General features: G+C 42.2%; 1 protein-coding gene across 2 annotated transcripts in view; it reads right to left on the minus strand.

The window, feature by feature from the left end:
- Positions 1–20,302, minus strand: part of drosha (drosha ribonuclease III) — a 59,626-nt gene that overhangs the window by 31,814 nt on the left and 7,510 nt on the right. For both annotated transcript variants that reach the window (XM_053511544.1, XM_053511543.1), the window contains exons 3-19: positions 11,403–11,721; positions 11,165–11,306; positions 10,862–11,019; positions 10,473–10,553; positions 10,204–10,290; positions 9,522–9,608; positions 8,530–8,601; positions 8,349–8,430; positions 8,110–8,181; positions 7,694–7,863; positions 7,449–7,573; positions 3,992–4,091; positions 2,905–3,012; positions 2,386–2,493; positions 1,407–1,545; positions 819–879; positions 631–690 (exon numbers count right to left, since the gene is read on the minus strand). In XM_053511544.1, the coding sequence (XP_053367519.1) occupies positions 631–690; positions 819–879; positions 1,407–1,545; positions 2,386–2,493; positions 2,905–3,012; positions 3,992–4,091; positions 7,449–7,573; positions 7,694–7,863; positions 8,110–8,181; positions 8,349–8,430; positions 8,530–8,601; positions 9,522–9,608; positions 10,204–10,290; positions 10,473–10,553; positions 10,862–11,019; positions 11,165–11,306; positions 11,403–11,721 (1,971 nt within the window). The remainder of the gene's footprint in view (positions 1–630; positions 691–818; positions 880–1,406; positions 1,546–2,385; positions 2,494–2,904; positions 3,013–3,991; positions 4,092–7,448; positions 7,574–7,693; positions 7,864–8,109; positions 8,182–8,348; positions 8,431–8,529; positions 8,602–9,521; positions 9,609–10,203; positions 10,291–10,472; positions 10,554–10,861; positions 11,020–11,164; positions 11,307–11,402; positions 11,722–20,302) is intronic.

Below are 20,302 nucleotides of genomic sequence, written 5' to 3' on the forward strand. Positions count from 1 at the left end.
GATTGTGTTCTCACTGATCAAAATTAACCAACAGTGGTCAGATGGTTGTTGTTTAGACATGAGACACAAGTTACATAGGGCTCAAGTACCTCAAATACCGACTACGACCCCAAAAAAGCAATTCTGTCTGTTCAGAGTGATTGAGGGCAGGAGAACTTATGTAGGGGGTTTATAAATCTGTGCCCTTCTCTTTAGGGTTTTCTTTGGCTGTAGGTAACAGGGTAGGTTTCGCAGGGTTGATTTACAACCCATAAACCAGATTTGCATTGAGAGTTGTGCATTCTCAATGTGCGAGAGTGTGTGTACGTGTGTATTAACCCAAAATTCACTGCAAACATACATGAGTGTGTGACCAAAAAAATAAAATCGAAGGTTTAAAGAACTGTGATCTTTAAAAACACAGAGGTAGGGGTCACATGTTTTTGTTTGTGTGTGTGTGTGTGTGTGTGTGTGTGTGTGTGTGTGTAATGTGTTGCTTTGGTTTAATAATAGTGTCTGTAATTATGGCATCTGTGGTAGTGGACGTCTCCGGTTGCTTAATTACCGGGTTGTCATGGAGACTTTGAATCTTAACACGGAGAGAAAATATCAGCTTAAAAATGAGTCCCTCACTCTCTCTCTCTCTCTCACCTGGTTAGAAATTCAACAACAGCATCACCAAGAAACTCGAGACGCTCATTATGATTAATCCTGTCAAAGGGAATGAGACATATTTAATAAACACACACTCGATTCGCACACATACACACGCACACACACACTCGATTCATCAAAATGCTAAAAAGAAATGAACTTGAAAAAGAAATAATAAAGGTTACCTGGAAGGTGTGGGGTCGTCCTGACCCAGCCGGGACATGATGTTAATCAGCGTGTTAATCCCTGAAAGAGAAGTGCAGAGGAAAAGGAAAAAAGAAATAGAATAAATTAAAAAAGAAAGAAATAAAGAAATATTGTATACATGAGAGAAAAATATACATAAAAAATAAATGTAAAAGAAAAATGCAAAAGGAAGAAAAAGGGAATCAAAAATGTTAAGAGTAGTTTTGAAAACGAGTGTTAAAAGACAGGTGTAAAAAGTACAGCTTTTTTAAAACCTTAATCTTTTAATTATATTGATTTAAATAAAAATGAACTTTACTTAAAACAACCATATAATGCAAAAGGTATACAAAAGAGTTAAATGTAAAAGCCAAAGAGGGGATTTTTTAAAGATTTTTTTAAATATCTTAAATATATTTTTTTTAATAAATAAACAAAAAATTAGAACATAGAAAAATCATAATAATACTAAATAAGCACAGACAGCTATTACTTTATTTTTAATACCTTAAAATCAAAGTTTATTTAAACCTTAATTAGAGTGTGTGTGTGTGTGTGTGTGTGTGTGTGTGCGTGTAAACTCTGACCTTTTTTCCTCATGTACATGTGGTGGACTTTCCTGTCGCCGTATTTGGGCTGCCGGATGCCGCAGTTGGACAGAGAATTGCGTGCGTGGTCAGGGTTCATCCCGAAGTTCAGGTGATGACTCGGGTGAGTCATGGCCAGCTGAGGAGGACAAGAAGTGCAGGGATGAATGGAGAGAACAAACAGAACGTATAACAAAAAATGTGATCAATCGTCCATCATGTAAAAGAGAAACAGAACCACGGAGAGCTGAAAAGAAAGCTCAGGGAAAAGAAAGGAGGAAGTTTTATATTTTAGGATGCGTTTAATTAATAATCAATATAAACTTTATTATGGAACATATCCAAGCAATAAGATAAAATGGAATAAAGAAGAAGACATGAAGATAAAAGTGAAGAAATAGTTTAAGGCAGAAAGCAAGGAAGGAGGAAAGAGGAGGAAAAGAATTGAGGCAGAAAAAAGGAAGGAGGGAAATGAGGCAGAAAAAAAGGAAGGAGAAATGAGGCAAGAAAAAAGAAAGGAAGGAAACATGGCAGGAAAGGAAGGAGTGAAGTCAGTAAAGAATAGAAGAATGTAAGGCAGGAAACAAATAAAAGAAAGTAAGGTAGAAAACAAGGGAAAAGAGTGCAAAAAAAAGGAAGGAGGGAAACGAGGCAGGAAGCAAGAAAAGAAGAATGTGAGGCAGAAAACAAGAAAGGAGGGAAGTGAGGCAGGAAACAAGAAAAAAGGGAAGTGAGGCAGGAAACAAGGAAGGAGGGAAGTGAGGCAGGAAACAAGTAAAGAAGAATTTGAGGCAGGAAGCAAGGAAGAAAAATCAAGGAAAAAACAAAATATAGGTAAGAACAAAAAAGGAAAAAAAGAAAACATGGAAGGAAAATGGATGAAATTAAATGAAATAAGGATGAGAAGAGATGAAGGGAAAGAAAGAAAGAAAGAAAGAAAAAGAAAGAAGAAAGCAGGAAGCAGGCTGAGAGTCTTCACCTGCAGGAGGCATCGCTCTTTAAAGGTGTAACCTATCAGCTTATCCAGGTGCATCAGGCACTGGTGGTACCGTATGTGGTGGGTCAGAACCGGGAGCATCATAGCATGCTGCAACACACACACACACACACACACACACACACACACACAGGATTACTGAGCAGACAGACAATCGAAAACAAGACAGAGAAGAGAATTCAATCAGCGCTTCATTATTTATTAAGAGGTCTTCTGATGGAGAGATAGATCAAAGCGTGAAACACACACACACACACACACACTCTTTTCATTTTGACACGCATCTATTTCCAGAAAAACACAATCATTGGATTTCTGTCTCTTTCGTTTTTCACTTGTTCTAGTTCTCTTGCTGTTAGAAAAAGTGTGTTTGTGTCTATATATATATATACACACACACGCGTGTCTCCTGGGATTCTTTTCGACATTAGCTGAGGGTGTGTTATGCAGAAACACAGAAACTATCAGTGATTACTGTAAAAGGCTCCGGTGAGTGTGTACCTGGCATACGTCGGATCGTATCCCGGTTTTCCAGAAGCCTTGGCTGCTGAGTTCCACCGTCACTTCCCTCCTCATCGTGTTCTTCTGTCTGATCTTCTGCAGAGCTTCCTGCATACACACACACACACACACACACACACACACAATTGATGCATTTTCAACACAGTCGTTCCTCACTTGTCTAAAGTAGAACCTGGAGTGTGTGTACATACGAATCCTTTGCACTAACCATCGCTAACTCTACGAGTGTGTAACGGTAGCTAGATTAGCGATTTTAGACTTGCACAGATTTTCTTTCGCACTAACGAACTTGAAACACGTGACTACACGTGCGACGAGACGTGTCCGAGTGTTTCTCTCCGTAGCATCTAACATCTGTGTGTTGTTACGGGCACTCCCCTAGCATCACGTCTAGACGTTTTAGGTTAGTTTTTGACGGATACGTCTACAAGCAAACGAGGAGCATATGCACCAATACCCCACAGCAGTTGCCCCTTTGGGTATTTCGGGTTTATTTTCCACCACCCACAGGGGGGCACGACTTTAAAACCCTTGCGCTCCTTGTCATCACCTCCCATCGAAGTCATTCAGTCGTCACACATTCTTCAGTCGCGCGTTCTGTGTGTTCGCTCCGGCTGTCAGCGGGAGTCAGTAAATTACCCTTGAGTCCCAGGACCGGGACTCGAGTCAGGGAACAGAACAGAGACACGAATACAAGCTTGAGGCATCAAACACACACGGGCTCAGGAGACAGCAACTGGTGTGTACCTGCGGAGTGCAAGGGAACAAGAGTCGCTGAAACGGGAACAGGTGAACATAGGCTCTTTGTGTGGGGGAGTGCGCGCACCTTATCGTCTCGCTAGCTTAGCGCTAATGACTAGCCGCACAGCTCGAAACTTCAATTGCTGGGGTTCAGCTACTTAGCACATCAACCAGAACAGACACACACACACGCACAATCCTGCTAATCAGGTTGTGTGTTTGTGAGGGAGAGAGAAGGTCAGAACAGCAGCAGGTCATTATAGGTTTGAAATAATCTAAACACACACACAAACACAAACACACACACACACACAAAACAGCCTACCTCTCTCTGCGTGAGCTTCTGTTTGTCGATCTGCTTCACTTTAGGGCTGTTGGCCAGCAGGTGGCGCAGTTTTACATAGCTTTTCCACAGTTTCTGATACCTGCAGGGGGTTTCACATTGTGACTAATTAAAAACAAACATACACACACCTCACATATTTCACACACAAACCTATTCTTTGTTGTAATATTTGCAACAAAGCCTGTGTAATATTTAAATAAAGCGGGGATTATTCAAATAATAATAAAGTATTTTTAAACGAGTAGGCCGAGCACTGAGCCCTGAGGAACACCATCGCTGGAACACACAGCAATGCTCTCAGCCAATCAGAACAAGTCAACTGCCCTCAGCCAATCAGAACAAGTCGCACTGCCCTCAGCCAATCAGAACACACGCTGCCCTCAGCCAATCAGAACACGCCGCACTGCTCTCAGCCAATCAGAACACGCCGCGCTGCCCTCAGCCAATCAGAATCACATCGCACTGCTCTCAGCCAATCAGAACACGTCGCACTGCTCTCAGCCAATCAGAACACGCCGCACTGCTCTCAGCCAATCAGAACACGCCCACTGCTCTCTCTTAACTTCTTTATCTCCATCAGTCTGTTTCTTGGGAGAATATAATGAAGTCCCCGTTGTCCATCCACACGTTTTTTTTTATCTATGCCTGACTGAACAAACACACTCACCCACACAGACACACACACACACACAGTTTAAGAAAAACTGCCATTTCTAAATTTAACATGTACACTGCATGTCACTGCGATGTACTTTAGCAGGAAAACTAATTCATCATTCACAGCGTCTACACACAGAGCAGGAGCAACCACAGAGCTAATCAGCGTAACTCTAACATGTGTCTCCGATTCGTCATCATCAACATCACACACACACGCACATACCACATAAGAATCCAGAATTCCACAGCAGTGTGTTCTTCACAGCATATGGTATAAGAATCATTTAACTAATCCTTAAATGAAACCATTGAATGTAGGGTGTTCGATAACGTGATTCAGGATATTAACTGATACTAATGCACATATCAAGCAACATCTTGGGATAAGTGGATCATCTGATAACTGTATACTGACTGACACTGAGATAACTCAAACTAAGATAATATATTAAAATAATGAAATAACAAAAAAATTTAATAACCTTAGATAACCAGATTATGTCTTTAAAGTAAAGTATATTTCTTAAAATGAGAAGATGCTCTGTGTACAATAAGATAACTCGTACCCATCTTAAAAGTATTAAAAGAACAAGATAACTGCACATCACAGGCTTTCTAGAAATAACAAGATAACTCTAAATAACACAATTTCCAAATGAGATACCTTACATACGTGACATCTTGAAATAGCAAATTAAACCCCCAAAAACACAACATATGGTGAAATAATCAAATAACCTGCCCCAATGTCCCCTGTGTCCCAAACGCAGTCATGAGACAATTTAAAATTATGACCTATCTTGAAATAATGAGATAACTGATCCTAATAAACAGTATCATGAAAAAATTGAGAACTGAACACAAGGACATAAATTTCTTGAAATAATGAGAGAACACACTTATGTACTGCACCTTGAGATGAAATTATGAGCTAACTCAAAATCAGGAACTATTTTGAAGAACTGAGATAGTGGACAGTAAGGACATATATCAAAAACATAACCCATTCTTACAAATGATCTTAAAATGATGAGATAATTCATAATAACGCAGTTTATAAATGAGAGAACTTGGGCAAAAAAAAAACAAAAAAAAAAACAGATCTTGGAATATTTAAAAAGAAAAAAAAAAAGAAAAAAAAAAAAGACATATTTGGAAATAAATCTTGAAAAAGGATACCACTTTAAAATCGACATAACTCAATCTATCGTAATTGATCTAAATAAAAAATGATGAGATAACGCAGTAAGGACGTATCTTGAAATAAGAAGATAACTAATTCTAACACATACTAAAATTTTAAGATATAATAGAAACTATTTTTATAAGTAACATCCCTGAAGTCGAATTAATCAGGTACATACACTTTGTTCAAATAATAAACACTTAAGTATCTTAAAATAATGTGATAACGTATTTTAATGTATACTACCTTGAAATAATGAGATAACAGGAAATAAATGTAAAAATAAAATGCACCTGACAATTTCTTGAAATAATATGATGAGAGAACATTCTTACGTACAGTATCTTAAAACAAAATCATGAGATAACTCAAAATCAGGGAATATCTTAAAATGATGAGATAACACATCCAGTATCTGTATATAACGAGATATCATTATATAAATAAGGACAAATCATAAAAATATCCCAGCCTGACAGAGTATCATAAACTGAAAAAAGTAAAAAATAAAAATAATAAAAAAAATAAAAAACACATTTTCTCTTGTACATGACAACAAGATTATAGCAGCACTTCAACTTTTCCTTTATTGTAGTCTCCTATGAATGTTCTGACAGTTTTTAGACAAATAGTGTGCGTGTGTGCCTGTGTGTGTGTGCGTGTGTGCGCGTGCTGATCACTTGCAACACACTGCACTGAAATTTCATGGCTACAGCACGAGGAAAAATAATTGGACATGTCCCAAACGAGCCAGTGTGACAAACACTGAAGAAAGAAGACTCGCTGGAGAGCCGCTGGTTGTGTTTATGCGTCTCATAAGGCCAAAAGCCTGCTGTCTATTCTTAGATCAGATCATGCGCACGCACACACACACACACACACACACACACACACACAGTACTTTGTGGCTGAAATAGTATGGCATCACAACTGGTAATTTCTTCTACTCATACCCACCACACACACACACACACACGCACGCACGCACACACACGTCAGTTATTAACAGACTCTCTGATGTAAGACATTACAAACGCACTGATCAATTGAAAAAAAATTTAATTAAATAAATGAATAAATAAATAAATAAATAAAATCAACCATCTAATTTTTTATCTTGCACTGCCACCTGCTGGCCTTTTCTTACATTGAGTGGTTAGCTCTGTCGCCTTGCACCTTCAGGATCCGGGTTCGATTCCCGCCTAGAGTCTGGATGTGTATGTAGTTTATATGTTCCCCCTGTGATTGGTGGGTTTCCTCTGCGTACACTGGTTTCCTTCCACAGTCCAAAGATTAGGCTGAGTGGCATTCAAATTGCCTGTAGTGTGTAAATGAGCGTGTGTGTGTGTGTGTGTGTGTGTGTGTGTGTGTGTGTGTGTGTGTGTGTGTGTGTGTGTGTGTGCGTGCCCTGTGCAGGGTGTACCCCGCCTCGTCCCGTTAGTCTAATGGAATAGGCTCCAGGCCCCCCCATGTCCCTGATCACAAGATAAAGCGGTATAGACAACAAGTGAGAGTGAGTGAGATTTAAACTTTTTCTTCCTTCCTCTCCATCTCTCACACACACACACACACACACACACACACACTTACTGAGGGTCTCCGGCGTAGCTGAGCTGAGCTGGCCGGATTCCAAAATGGACGATGATTGGAAATGTGATGACGTTCGGATTAAACTGTTCCCGATCCAACTGGTCTATCCTCACCGAACTGGGTTTCTGTCACACACACACACACACACACACACACACACACACGTTATACATCTAAATATCGTTAGCTTGTATTATTATTGTAATGTGTGTGTGTGTGTGTGTGTGTGTGTGTGTGTGTCGCACCATGCCGGGGTTAGTGACGATCATTCCTTTACACTCCTCTGCGTATTTCTGCCACTCGAGCTCCTCCCACTGGAGCATGTTAGCGATCTCCTCCTCAGGAACCAGAGGTTTACTACTGCAGAGGAGATACAGCAGCACCTGGTGCATAGACAACACCTCCTTACCACCGTCTGGAACACACACACACACACATCACATCACATCACACACACACGTATAACATCACATAACATAACGCGCACACACGTCACCAACGCCTGCGCACACACACACACACCATTAACACACGTGTCACCAACGTGCCCACACACATCACAACGTGCGCACGCACACACACACACACACACACACACGTCACAACCGCGCACACACACACAAGACTGGAGTGATACAGAGACAGGAGTGAACTCACTCACCCGGTAAGAATCGGACAAACCGAGGCATGAAGTGAAACCTCTGGCAGGCCGGAGACTCACACTCCTCTGGATCTGTGGGGGAACAGCAGAGTGTCACAGATTCACACACACACACACAGTACAGGCTTAAGCTGTTCAGGCGACCTTAGGACCGAGGCGTTTATACACGCTTGCGGTTCCTGAGTCACGTGACGAGCTGCGAGTGTGTTATGTCAGAGCTCAGGGTCACGTCGGCGTACCTGTGAGGTTCCAGTCGTACAACTCCAGGATGTCTTGGAAGAGGTATGAAGAGAAAAGCTCCAGACCTTTAACACAGTAGTTCTACACACACACACACACACACACACACACACCCGTATGACCACGTGACATGAGATCATTGAAAGGAAGAGGGATGATGGAGGTGTAGTGTGGGCTGACCTCAGGCGCCATCTCCTCTATGAAGTGGATGGTGTAGTCGATGTTGAAGCGGATCACTCTGCACAGCGGGATCTGAGACGGCCAGGGAGAAACACACCGACAGGGTTAATACCTGTGCGCTCGTCATCATCCACCACTCCACATCACCACTGGTCCCATCAACTCAGACCAGTCTGTTCCCATTGACCAATCACTGATCACCACTCACCTCGCCCCTCCCTCTGGATTTGAACAATAAGGCTGATTCTATTTTATATATTATTATATTTGTTATATAATCCAGTGCAGTTATTTCCTGACCAAGCAATCTGATCGGATGAGACGCCGCTATTCCCACGAGTGGTGATGATAGACAGCAACAGCACTGAAATGTTTCACTATATAAGCATGAGTATTGGGATACCTATAAGAATTTAAATCTACTTTCACTCCCTCTTAGTTACACTCACTGTCAGTCGCAGTTAGCTAGTTCTGCCAAGCGCGTAAGGATACGTGTTGGCGATGCAAAATGGCAAAATCATAATCTGTTGAGAATAAAAAGTGTTTGTGGAACTTTTATACATAAAAGAAGTTGCTGTTGTGCTGAACATCGGCACGGCTGGGATATCCTCAGTACTCAGGCGTATTATTCAGTCTATAAAACTAAATTATCCTGATATCCAGTACAACGGCAAGGCCTTAAGTGTAATATCGCTTCATTATACAATATATATATATTGGCCTCTATTCTGGTAGAACTCAAATTTATTCATCTTCAGTAGCTCTTTCATCTTCTCCATATAACCTTACATGTCGACTGATATGCAAATGACCGCAGTGAATCATGAATGTGCAAATTAGACTTGGCAACCACAGCTCGCACCCCGATCCTCGGACGACGCACAAACCTGCAGTCAGGGCTCCGAACTAAACACTCAGACGAACGCCGATCGCGCACGTACAGGGTGGCAGGTTTGTTTTACACACTGTGTGATGTGTTAGACTGTTCTTACGCTAGTGAGAGGAGTGTGTGAGAAGAGAGAAAATCCTTCAAACAGGTACTCGTGATCGTCGTACTCGATCACCGTCGGCCGATCCGTCTGGACAGAGAGAGAGAGAGACGGAGAGAAAGAAAGAAAGAGAGAGAGGAAGAGAGAGAGAGAGATGAAATGACATTTAATATGCGATTATTTAATGTCCAGTGTCAAATGAATAAGAAACCTAAAGTATTACAGAGACACAGCTGAGCTAACTGTTGTAGGTATTTGAAGAAAAACAGTTTCGACAAAAAAAAATAATAATAAAAAAAGTTTAAAAGTTGCATCAAATTATTTTTTTGTAGAATTTAAGTACATTATAATTTTATTAAATGCAATTATTGAACTTTTTGTTCTATTTTACAGTTTTTTTTTAATAATTCATCGCATTTTATTATTTGATCACATTCTTTGACCACCTTTTGCCTCTTTTTTTATTATTTTTTTTTTATAAAACTATAATAGCACATTTAATATATATATTCATATTAAGCCATTACAGATGAGAATTTGTCCAATAAACGTTAAATCAATGAATATCAAATTCTTGTTCCAAATATTAAAGTAAAGTGATACAATTTTTAATTAGCTCAGGCATAAAAAGGAAAAGAAAAAAAATGATATAAATAAGTGCGATGACGGACAGACAGAGACTCACCAGGAAGTTGGTGGGCGGAGACACAGTGATTCTGTAATGGAAGAGCTTGCCGGCGTTGTTGTTCATTGGACGACATGGCTTCACGGTCTACAATGTTAAAAATATAAATATTATATGTATTTTATATATATATATATATATATATATATATATATATATATATATATATATATATAGCTACTATATACAATGCATACAATAATCACATCTTACAAAATAATAATAACAATAAGAATAATAATAATAAAGGCAAGAACTTCATGCGTCACCTCTTCCCCGGGGTAAATGCTGTGCCGGATTCCTGTGCGTCTGGCCTTAGCGCTGCACTTACACAATGGACCGTCATTCATCTTCAGGACACACAAACGATAATAAACACACATTGCGCTGACAATTCTATAAGGTTTATCTGCAGTAGTGTATTTAAATACACTAAGAAGAGGAGTGTATGGATATATATATGCACAAAAAAAATTAATATTAGCAAATTGTATCACACTGACTCCAAAATCAATTTTCATTCTAAGTCAGTTTTTAATTTATACATGTTTGCTTTTGAGAAGGTAAAATGTTGCAGTTCCCCAATAATCCTACAGGTGGCGTGTGCTAAACTGTAAACACACTGACGGGCAGCACAATATCTAATCTGTGTACAGACCTGTCCCGGGTCGTTGTACCACAGCTCGTCGTGCAGCCGGTCAGGGTGCGCTTTCTTCCGCTTGATCTCTGCGATCACATCGAACACCTCTGAGTCGGAGCTGCTGGAGCAACTGCTGTCCCCGTCCGAGTCACACTCCGAATCGCTCGAGCTCTCGTCTGAGAAACACAAAGGTAGTATATAGTAGGATTTAATAAGCTGAGGAGGAAAGCAAGTGTGCAAGCAGAGCGTTCTGTAACGAGGCAGTACGGAAGAAACGCAGCTAAAGAAGAACGGCAGGCGTGCGTGAATAGATAGTCGTACCGTGGTCCAGATCCAGCTTGGTTTTTGGTGGATCCCACTTGGGACGGGAGGATTTGGCGCGTTCCTGCCTTCGTCCAAGCTCCTCCTCAAAGCGCTCATACAGGTCTCTGAGTTTACTCGTCCCCACGACTGTGGAGTCGCCCTGGGAAGAGAGGGATAAAGTCAACAAGGAGACAAACAACCCTGGAAACCCAACAGAATTAAAGCCAGCTCATAATGAACAGTAAAATAGCGGTACCACTTGGTCCATTGGATCGTTGGAGTAGTAGTTCTCGGCGTGAGTGCAGCGGATCCACGCCGGCTTCAGTAACTCTTCCTCTTCTTCGTCCTCTGTCTCTTTGTAGCTTTTCTCTCGGTTTCCTCCTGCAGCCTCCACCCTCCTCTCCCTCTCCCTCTCCCGTTCTCTTTCCCTGTCGCGTTCTCGGTCCCTTTCTCTCTCTCGGTCCTCCTCCATCCGTCCACGTTTTCTTTCTCTGCTTCCTGAGCGGCTGCGTGCTCGTTTCCTGTGTCGGTCCGATGGAGGAGAGCTTCTGCTGTCCCGGTGCCGATAGCGTTCTCTGAGCAAAGATAAACATTGTACACACAGTACAGAAACGTTACTGTAGGTTGCAACATTACAACGTTCTACGGGTAACAACGTTACTCTAGGTTGCATCCCTACTATGGCCTACCACATTACTCTAGGTTACACTTGGTTACAGCATTACAACAGGTCACAACATAACAGTAGATTACAACAGGTCACGTTACTATGGGTTACAATGTTACCGTTTGTTCCAGCATTGCAACAGATTACATTGTTACTACAAATTTCCACATTTTCAATACTTTAATTTTTACTATAATGTTACAAGTTTACTGTTGGTTTGCAACATTATGGTGGGTTATAATTTCTCTGGGTTACAATGTTATTCTAGATTACAGCACTACAGCAGGTTACAACATAACTAGGTTGCATCGTTACTATGGGTTACAAAGTTACTGTGGCTTACGCGATATGTTACTATAGTTTACAACAGGATAATGTCACTATAAGTTCCATTACTGAACATTATGACAAAGGTGAACACGCTGGATCTTGTTTACACAAACATCCCCTGCGCACATCGGCCAGAGCCCTGGCCCCACCTGTGCTACTCAGACCACATCTCTGTTATGCTAATTTCAGCATACAGACCACTCGTTCAAAACGGTTCTGAATCAGGTAAAAACCTGGCCAGCAGGAGCCATCTCTGCTCTTCAGGACTTTTTGAGAATACTGACTGGAACATGTTTTGGGAGGCTGCAACTTACGGTGACTTCACTGACTTAAAGGAGTACACACCAGCTACATCAACAAGTGCACAGATGACGTCACCGTCTCCAAGAACATCATCTCATGATCCAACGAGAAACCATAGATTACTGCGGAGGTGCGTGCATTTCTGAAAACCAGAGACTCACCTTTTGAGCAGGAGACAAGATGGCCCTAAGAACAGCAAGTGCCAAACTGTCCCGAGCCATCAGAGAGGCAACACGTGGATACGCCCAGAAAATTCACAACCTCTATGTAGCACAGCGACATAAAGGGCACTTTCATAGGGGAAAGTAAGTCGGCTCAATGCACAAGAAGCTGCAGTACCTTGTTGATCGTGCACAGGAGGGTTTAAATTGCCTACCGATGTTGGTGCATTGGTTTCCTCTCAAGCTCTCGCGTGAGTCAGGGCCGGCCGGCACGAGAAGATGGTGACATACATGGTCACTGAACCCGGATATAAAGCAGGCCCAGGAAATAACACTGAGAGGGAGAGAGCATGGAGAAACGACATGCTGTGATTAAGACTGTGCAATTAATCGAATTTCAATTTCGATTCCGGGTCTCAACGATCACAAAAATGGTGTAGTCGAAAAAAACAACTGTTCACTTTTTTTTTTGTTATTTTGACCTGCATTTCCTGCACTTTCGCCCTTCCAGAAGCCCTAACTCTCTCACTCTATACTGTCAGCAAAAAAGTTGCGTATGTGGTATCTGATCGCATTTAAAAATTAGCGCGAGTGAAGATGGCAGAAAAAGAGCAGCCACAGAAGTCTTCGGTCAACAAAAGAGGTAGGAGCAATTCTGTTATTTGGTATTTTTTCCATTATTTTCCATGAGATCGATTTATCTTTCTTCACACACACTATTACAAAACCCTGGACTTTATTCACACACACACACACACAACACATTGCTTTAAATTTGTATACATTTTGTAAAAAAAAATTTTGGGTTTTGGTGCACCTTTAGTTAAATTTTTTGTGTAATACACTTTTGGTTTATTGTGAATTGGTCATTGTGTTGTCTTTCTTGTTCACAAGTTTTAAAGCATCTCCGACACCAAGATAAAGATCTCGTTTCGTGTAACTCAGGTTATTTAAATAATCTGCTCGTTACAACTTCAGGGACAGCGATGATGCACAGTGCATGTGGCAAGGCATACAAGCCATAACCAACTACAGGACATCAACACCTGCCTGTATAGGACGGCTCCTTTCCAGATGGGCTGAACAGCTTCTATGCTCGGTTCGACATGCAGAACAATGTGACGACGAAAAAGACCATCCCTCTTTTGAACGACCAGGTGCTGTGTCTCACCAGAAAACTCAGAGTCAACTCGCGTAAAGCTGCTGGACCAGACAATATCCCTGGCAGAGTGCTCAGAGAATGTGTTGAACAGCTGGCAGATGATCTCAACAACATATTTAACACACCTATGAGCAGCGCCGTCGTTCCCACGTGGTTCAAGACCACCACCATCATCCCCATGCTGATGAAGTCTTCAAAGTCCTGTTGCACTCACACCCATTATCATGAAGTGCCTTGAGCGGCTCGTCAAATTCAAATTTTTATTTATCACATACACGGTCATACACAGTACAATATGTAGTGAAATGCTTACACGACCGCCTGTGACCTTAAAATAATAAATAAAAAATAAAAAAAACAGAACAATTGACAAGAAATAAGAGAAAAATAAAAAGAAGCAAGAAATAAATAAATAGTTTAACTATAAGAAGTTAGACCAAAGGATAACATTTTTTTTTAACATACAAGAAATATAAAACTTTTCTGTATAAGACAAAATAAATTTAGATTTAGATGCATATAAGAAGTGGAATGAATGGAACAAGTCCAGAAGTGTGCAAATGATGCAATGTGTGTGCAAATGTGCAGTGTCCATGGTTGTCCAGTCTACAGTGTATTGGGGTGTGTGCACAGATGAGAAATGTCCATGAGTGACCATTTAAATTTTTCTGTGCAATGTTGCAGAAACATTGAAGAAACACAGAAATGATTAGTCCTGTGTTAACCTGGTTGAGAGACCGTATCACCTGCGAGAAGAAGCTCCTACTCAGTCTCTCTGTGTTTGCCTTCAGGGAGCGGAAGTGCTTTCCTGATCGCAACAGAGAGAACAGTCCATTGTTGGGATGGCTGAGGTCCTTCACGATCTTCCTGGCCTTGCTCCAGCACCGCTTGCTGTAGATCGAGTGCAGGTCAGGGAGCTTGGTGCGGATGGTGCGCTCAGCAGAGACCGCACGACCCTCTGTAGAGCTCGTCTGTCCTGCATGGTGCTGTTCTGAACCAGTTTAAGATGTTTCCCGTCAGGATGCTCTCTATGGTGCAGGAGTAAAAGATCCTGAGAACCTTGGAGGGCAGTCCAAAGTCTCTTAAACGGCTAAGGGTGTAGAGACGCTGCCATGCCTTTTTCACCACGGTGTTGATGTGAGGTATTTGAAGCTGTCCACTCTCTCCACTGGGTTCTCATTGATGATGGGGGTCTGGTAGTTCCTCTCCTGCTTTGTGCTAAAGTCCACTATCAACTCCTTTGTCTTGCTGATGTTAAGAAGGAGATTGTTCCTCTGGCACCAGTTCTCCAGATTTCCAATCTCCTCCAGGTAGGCTGTCTCGTCGTTGTCAGAGATCAGGCCGACCACGACAGTGTCGTCAGCAAACTTAATGATGCTGGAGGAGCTGGTAGTGGCCACACAGTCATATGTGTACAAAGAGTACAGCAGGGGGCTCCAGTGCTGAGAGTGAGAGAGGCTGAGACATGACCGCCCATCCTTACTGCCTGTGGTCTGCCAGTTAGGAAATTGGAGATCCACTGACACATGGATGAGCTGAGTCCCAGGTGCTCCAGCTTGATGGTGAGTGTGGAGGGAATTATGGTATTAAATGCAGAGCTGTAGTCGATGAAGAGCATTTTAACATAATTCCCCCTCCGAGTGTCCAGGTGAGTGAGTGATGTGTGGAGGAGATAGGAGATTGCATCGTCTGTGGAGCAGTTTGGGCGGTATACAAACTGTAGTGGGTCCAGTGTGTCGGGTAGTGAAGAACTCTGTCTCTGACCAGCCGTTCAAAGGACTTCATCACTACTGAGGTGAGGGCTACAGGGCGATAATCGTTGAGGGAAGCAGGATGAGGTTTCTTCGTGACAGGAACAACGATGGACTCTTTGAAGCATGTGGGGATCACCGACTGAGATAAAGAGATGTTGAATATCTCAGTGAACACAGGTGCTAGCTGGTCTGCGCAGGCTCTGAAAATACGGCCTGAGATGCCGTCTGGTCCTGCTGCTTTCCTGGTGTTCACTCTCTTGAAATCTCTCCTGACGTCATGCTCGGAGATGATGAACGCATTTCCGGTGCTGGCAGTGCCTTCCTGTCTGCAGCTAAAGACGCCGCTAGCATTAGCATCGCTAGCGTCTTTAGCTGCAGCCTCAAAGCGAGCATAGAAAGTGTTCAGCTCGTCTGCCAGTCACGTCTGCATTCGTCATACCGGTTGTTGATGCTTTATAATCCGTTATTGTCCATAGTCCCTGCCACAGGCTCCTAGAGTCACTCTGTTGGAGCTGTGACTCTAGTTTCCTCCCATAGCGCTGCTTCACCTCTTTCACCACCTTCCGGACGTTATATGACGCAGCATTGTACGGTTCCATGTCCACCGACACAAGTCCCGTGTTATAGGCAGCGATGTTTCCCGAGGAATCCCACAACCGCTTCCGTAAACACGCTGACGTCCTGTAACGCAGCCACGGATTAGTCCGTACAGCACGCAACCTTCCTCTGAACCGGAACTTCCTGTTTCAGCCTTTGTTTGTATTTTGCCATGAGGAAGATGGCGGCATGGTCGGATTTACCAAACGAAGGGTGAGATTGTGCCTTGTAGCCGTCCTTGACTGTCGTGTAAAACTGGTCCAGTGTCCTTTTGCCCCTGGTGGGGCAGGTGATATGCTGATAAAAGTTCGATGACAATGAGCTCAGCATCCCGGTGTTGTCTTTGTTGTTTTGTAAGTGCCTCATGCAGCTCGCATAAGGCAGTATCGGTGTCCACTTGTGGTGGAATGTAAACAGCGCTGATTATGACCCATGTGAACTCCCGAGGGAGATAAAAAGGACAACACATGATGGACAGTAGTTCCAGGTTTGGTGTGCAGAAGCGTGTAAGAGGAACAACACTTGCGCTGTTGCACCAGCTGCTGTTTACCATTAAACACACGCCGCCTCCCCTTGACTTCCCCGAGTCCCATGTCCTGTCCATGTGGTGAACCGAGAAAAACTTGAGGCACATCAAGACCTGCTGCACCCTTCCTGGACTCCTGGACTCCCTTCCTTTGCCTATCGTCATAACTGTTCAACAGACGACGCCATCTCCGCCACACTCCGTCTGGCCCTCACACATAGACAAGACGAGAAGGCCCCTAACAACTGATCGGGAATCTGAGCCTGTTGGGCCTGAACATCTCCCTCTGTAACTAAATCCTAGTCTTTCTGACCAGAAGCGCTCAGTCAGCTTGGATCGGGAACTGCACCGCCAGCACCACCCCACTGAGTACAGGGGCCCATCACGGCTGTGTGCTTAGTCCCCTGCTGTTCACACTGCTGACTCATGACTGTGTAGCGACAACAGAGAAGATCATTGGGGTCTCTCTTCCCTCTATCGAAGACATCTACACCACACACTGCATCCGCAAAGCCACCAGCATTGTGTCTGATCAGACACACCCATCACACACACTCTTTACCATCCCTCCATCTGGAAAAAGGTCCCGAAGCATTCAGGCACACACATCCAGACTGTGCAACAGCTTTTTTCCACAAGCCATTGGTCTCCTTAATAAAAAGAGACTGACTGATAAACAAACAAACACACATACACAAACACAGATAAACTCAACTAACTCAAAACACTGAGACAGGACTAAAAACACACACGTGTTCAAACACACAGATCAACAACCATCCAACAAATTTGTACACACCAACAGTATTCATTACTTGCAAATTTGCACAAACTATTTATATCTTTCCTGCTAATTATAAGGGTTGTTTACTGTTCATTGTTTCTCCTCCCACTACCTCATTACCACAAAGTATTGAAATATGTCATGTCACGCTGGCTCATTTGCACGTACACTTTGTTGTCTCTTTTAAATAAAATTCAAATTAAAATTATATTTGTCACATACACAGTCATACACAAGTATGATATGAAGTCAATTCATCACCATTGAGTACATTAGGCACGATAGAGACACCCTTGTTTCTATTGGTATACAATGCACTCACAATTCGACGTTTTTAATTACCTTAATAAGACACTTTTTATGCATATTTGCACACCATATTTCTTCCACCAAATAAAAAATAATAATTTAATGCTCTATTGTACAGTATATTTTTATTTTTATTTCTATTTTGTGTACAGTATACTTCTATTTTTATCCTAGTTAAATAAATTTTTTCTACCGTATTTCTTTTATTCATATTTATTTCCTATTATAAGCTAATTCTCTTTTTAAGGTCACTGGCGGTTGTGTAAGCATTTCACTGCATATCGTACTGTGTATGTGACAAAATTTGAATTTTGAATTTGATTTTAAGGTGAAATGCTTATACGACTGCTGTTTACCTCAATATTACAAAAAAAAGGTTAAAAAAAAAAGTTTTAGTGCGAATAAGAGAATTAAAAACCTTTCTAAAATGTACATAAATTACAAGGAATAAGATCATGAAAATGGACTGGAATTTCCTACGAGTCTACCTGAGCCTCCAATAACTACCATGACTCCTTATTAACATCAACTAACATAGCTGAACTGCCTGCCACCTAACACACAGTATGAATGCAGATCAATTTCTGCTCTGCATTTCACCCTAATGAGGATGGGTTCCCTGTTGAGTCCAGTTCCTCTCAAGGTTTCTTCAAATTGCCATCTCAGGGAGTTTTTCCTTGCCATTGTCGCCCTCGGCTTGTTCATCAGGGACAATCTGACCATTTTAATTCATACACATTCACATTCGATACAAACTTAATTCTTTTGATTGTGTAAAGCTGCTTTTGCGACAATGACAGTTGTTAAAAGCACTACACAAATAAAATCGAACTAAGTTGAAATAAATATAAAATAGTAGCATAAAATAGAAATATAAAAAAATTTAAGAATATACAGTGGAACCTTGGATGACGAACATAAGTCGTTCCTGGAGTTGCTAAAATATGTATTCCAAAACACTCATAAATCAAAGCAGATTTTCCCATTAGAAATAATGGAAACTTAAATTATTCGTTTCACAGCCCAAAAAAATAAATACATCAAATGTTAAAAGGGTATTAAAGGCGGAAGTGTGTGTGAAGGGGCACGGTGTCAAATTACGGGCGTGCGCACACAACGACAGAGAGAGAAAAAAAGGATCTTTAACCTCTCTAATGAGACTTTTTTTAGCTTGTGTTACAAGAAACAGTACATGCGTGCTTACAAACACAAAATAAAATCTGTTTTACACGCAAACACGTGGTCACAGTGTTAAAGTAAACAGTACACGCATGCACGGATGTTGATTATACCAGTAGCAGACGCGCACTATAACCCAGCAGGGTAGATGATTATTCACAATTCCACAGAGCAAGAGAAAAAAAAAACATTAGCTCAGTTGTGATCACGTGACGCTCAAAACAAGAAGCGCATGCATAAAACATGATACTCTGTACTCGTAAACCCAGACTCCGTTTTTCAAGTCGTCTTGCAGAACACTCGCAAATCGCATTACACCCAATCCGAGGTTCCGCTGTATAATAAAAATAGAAAAATATATATAGTAAAATTAAATATATTTGAAATGTAAATGTAGTGCAGTGTCGAACAGTGTGCAGTTATTGGCAAGATAATGTGCAATGTTGCAGTTCAAGTTCAGTGTGCAAAAATGTGCAAATGTTCCATGTGTGGACGTATGTGTGTGACCTAGTAAAACGTTTGCAGTCCTGAGGTGTGCAAAATGTGCGAGCGTGTGAGTGTTAAGTCCTAGGTGCTGTTGTGATTGAGAGCTTGTATAGCCTGCGGGAAGAAACTCCTCCTCAGTCTCTGTGTTGGCCTTCAGGGAGCGGAAGCGCTTTCCTGACCGCAACAGAGAGAACAGTCCATTGTTGGTCCAGCACCGCTTGTTGTAGATCAATTTAAGGTCAGGAAGCTTGGTGCTGATGCGCTCAGCTGATCTCACCACCCTCTGTAGGGCTCGCCTGTCCTGCATGGTGCTGGTCCCGAACCAGGTTAAAATGTTTCCCGTGAAGATGCTCTCTATGGTGCAGGAGTAAAAGTTCCTGAGCACCTTGGAGGGCAGTCTAAAGTCTCTCAAGCGCCTGAGGTGGTAGAGACGCTGCCGGGTCTTTTTCACCACGGTGTTGATGTGACAGAACCATGACAGGTCCTGCGTGACGTGAACACCGAGGTATCGGAAGCTGTCCACTCGCTCCACTGGGCTCCTGTTGATGGCGGGGGTCTGGTAGTTCCTCTCCTGCTCAGTACTAAAGTCTACTATCAGCTCCTTTGTCTTGCTGACGTTCAGAAGGAAATTGTTCCTCTGGCACCAGTTCTCCAGATTTCCAATCTCCTCCAGGTAGGCCGTCTCGTTGTTATCAAATATCAGGCCCACCGCGACGGTATCGTCAGCAAACTTATTGATGGTGGTGGGGTTCATAGCGGCTACACAGTCATAGGTGTACAATGAGTACAGCAGGTGGCTCAGAAAACAATCCTGCGGGGCTCCAGTCCCGAGAGTGAGGGAGGCTGAGACATGTCCGCCCATCCTCACTGCCTGTGGTCTGCCAGTTAGGAAGTTGGA

Source organism: Clarias gariepinus, chromosome 14 (genome assembly GCF_024256425.1).
Source record: "Clarias gariepinus isolate MV-2021 ecotype Netherlands chromosome 14, CGAR_prim_01v2, whole genome shotgun sequence".
Classification (NCBI taxonomy): domain Eukaryota; kingdom Metazoa; phylum Chordata; class Actinopteri; order Siluriformes; family Clariidae; genus Clarias; species Clarias gariepinus.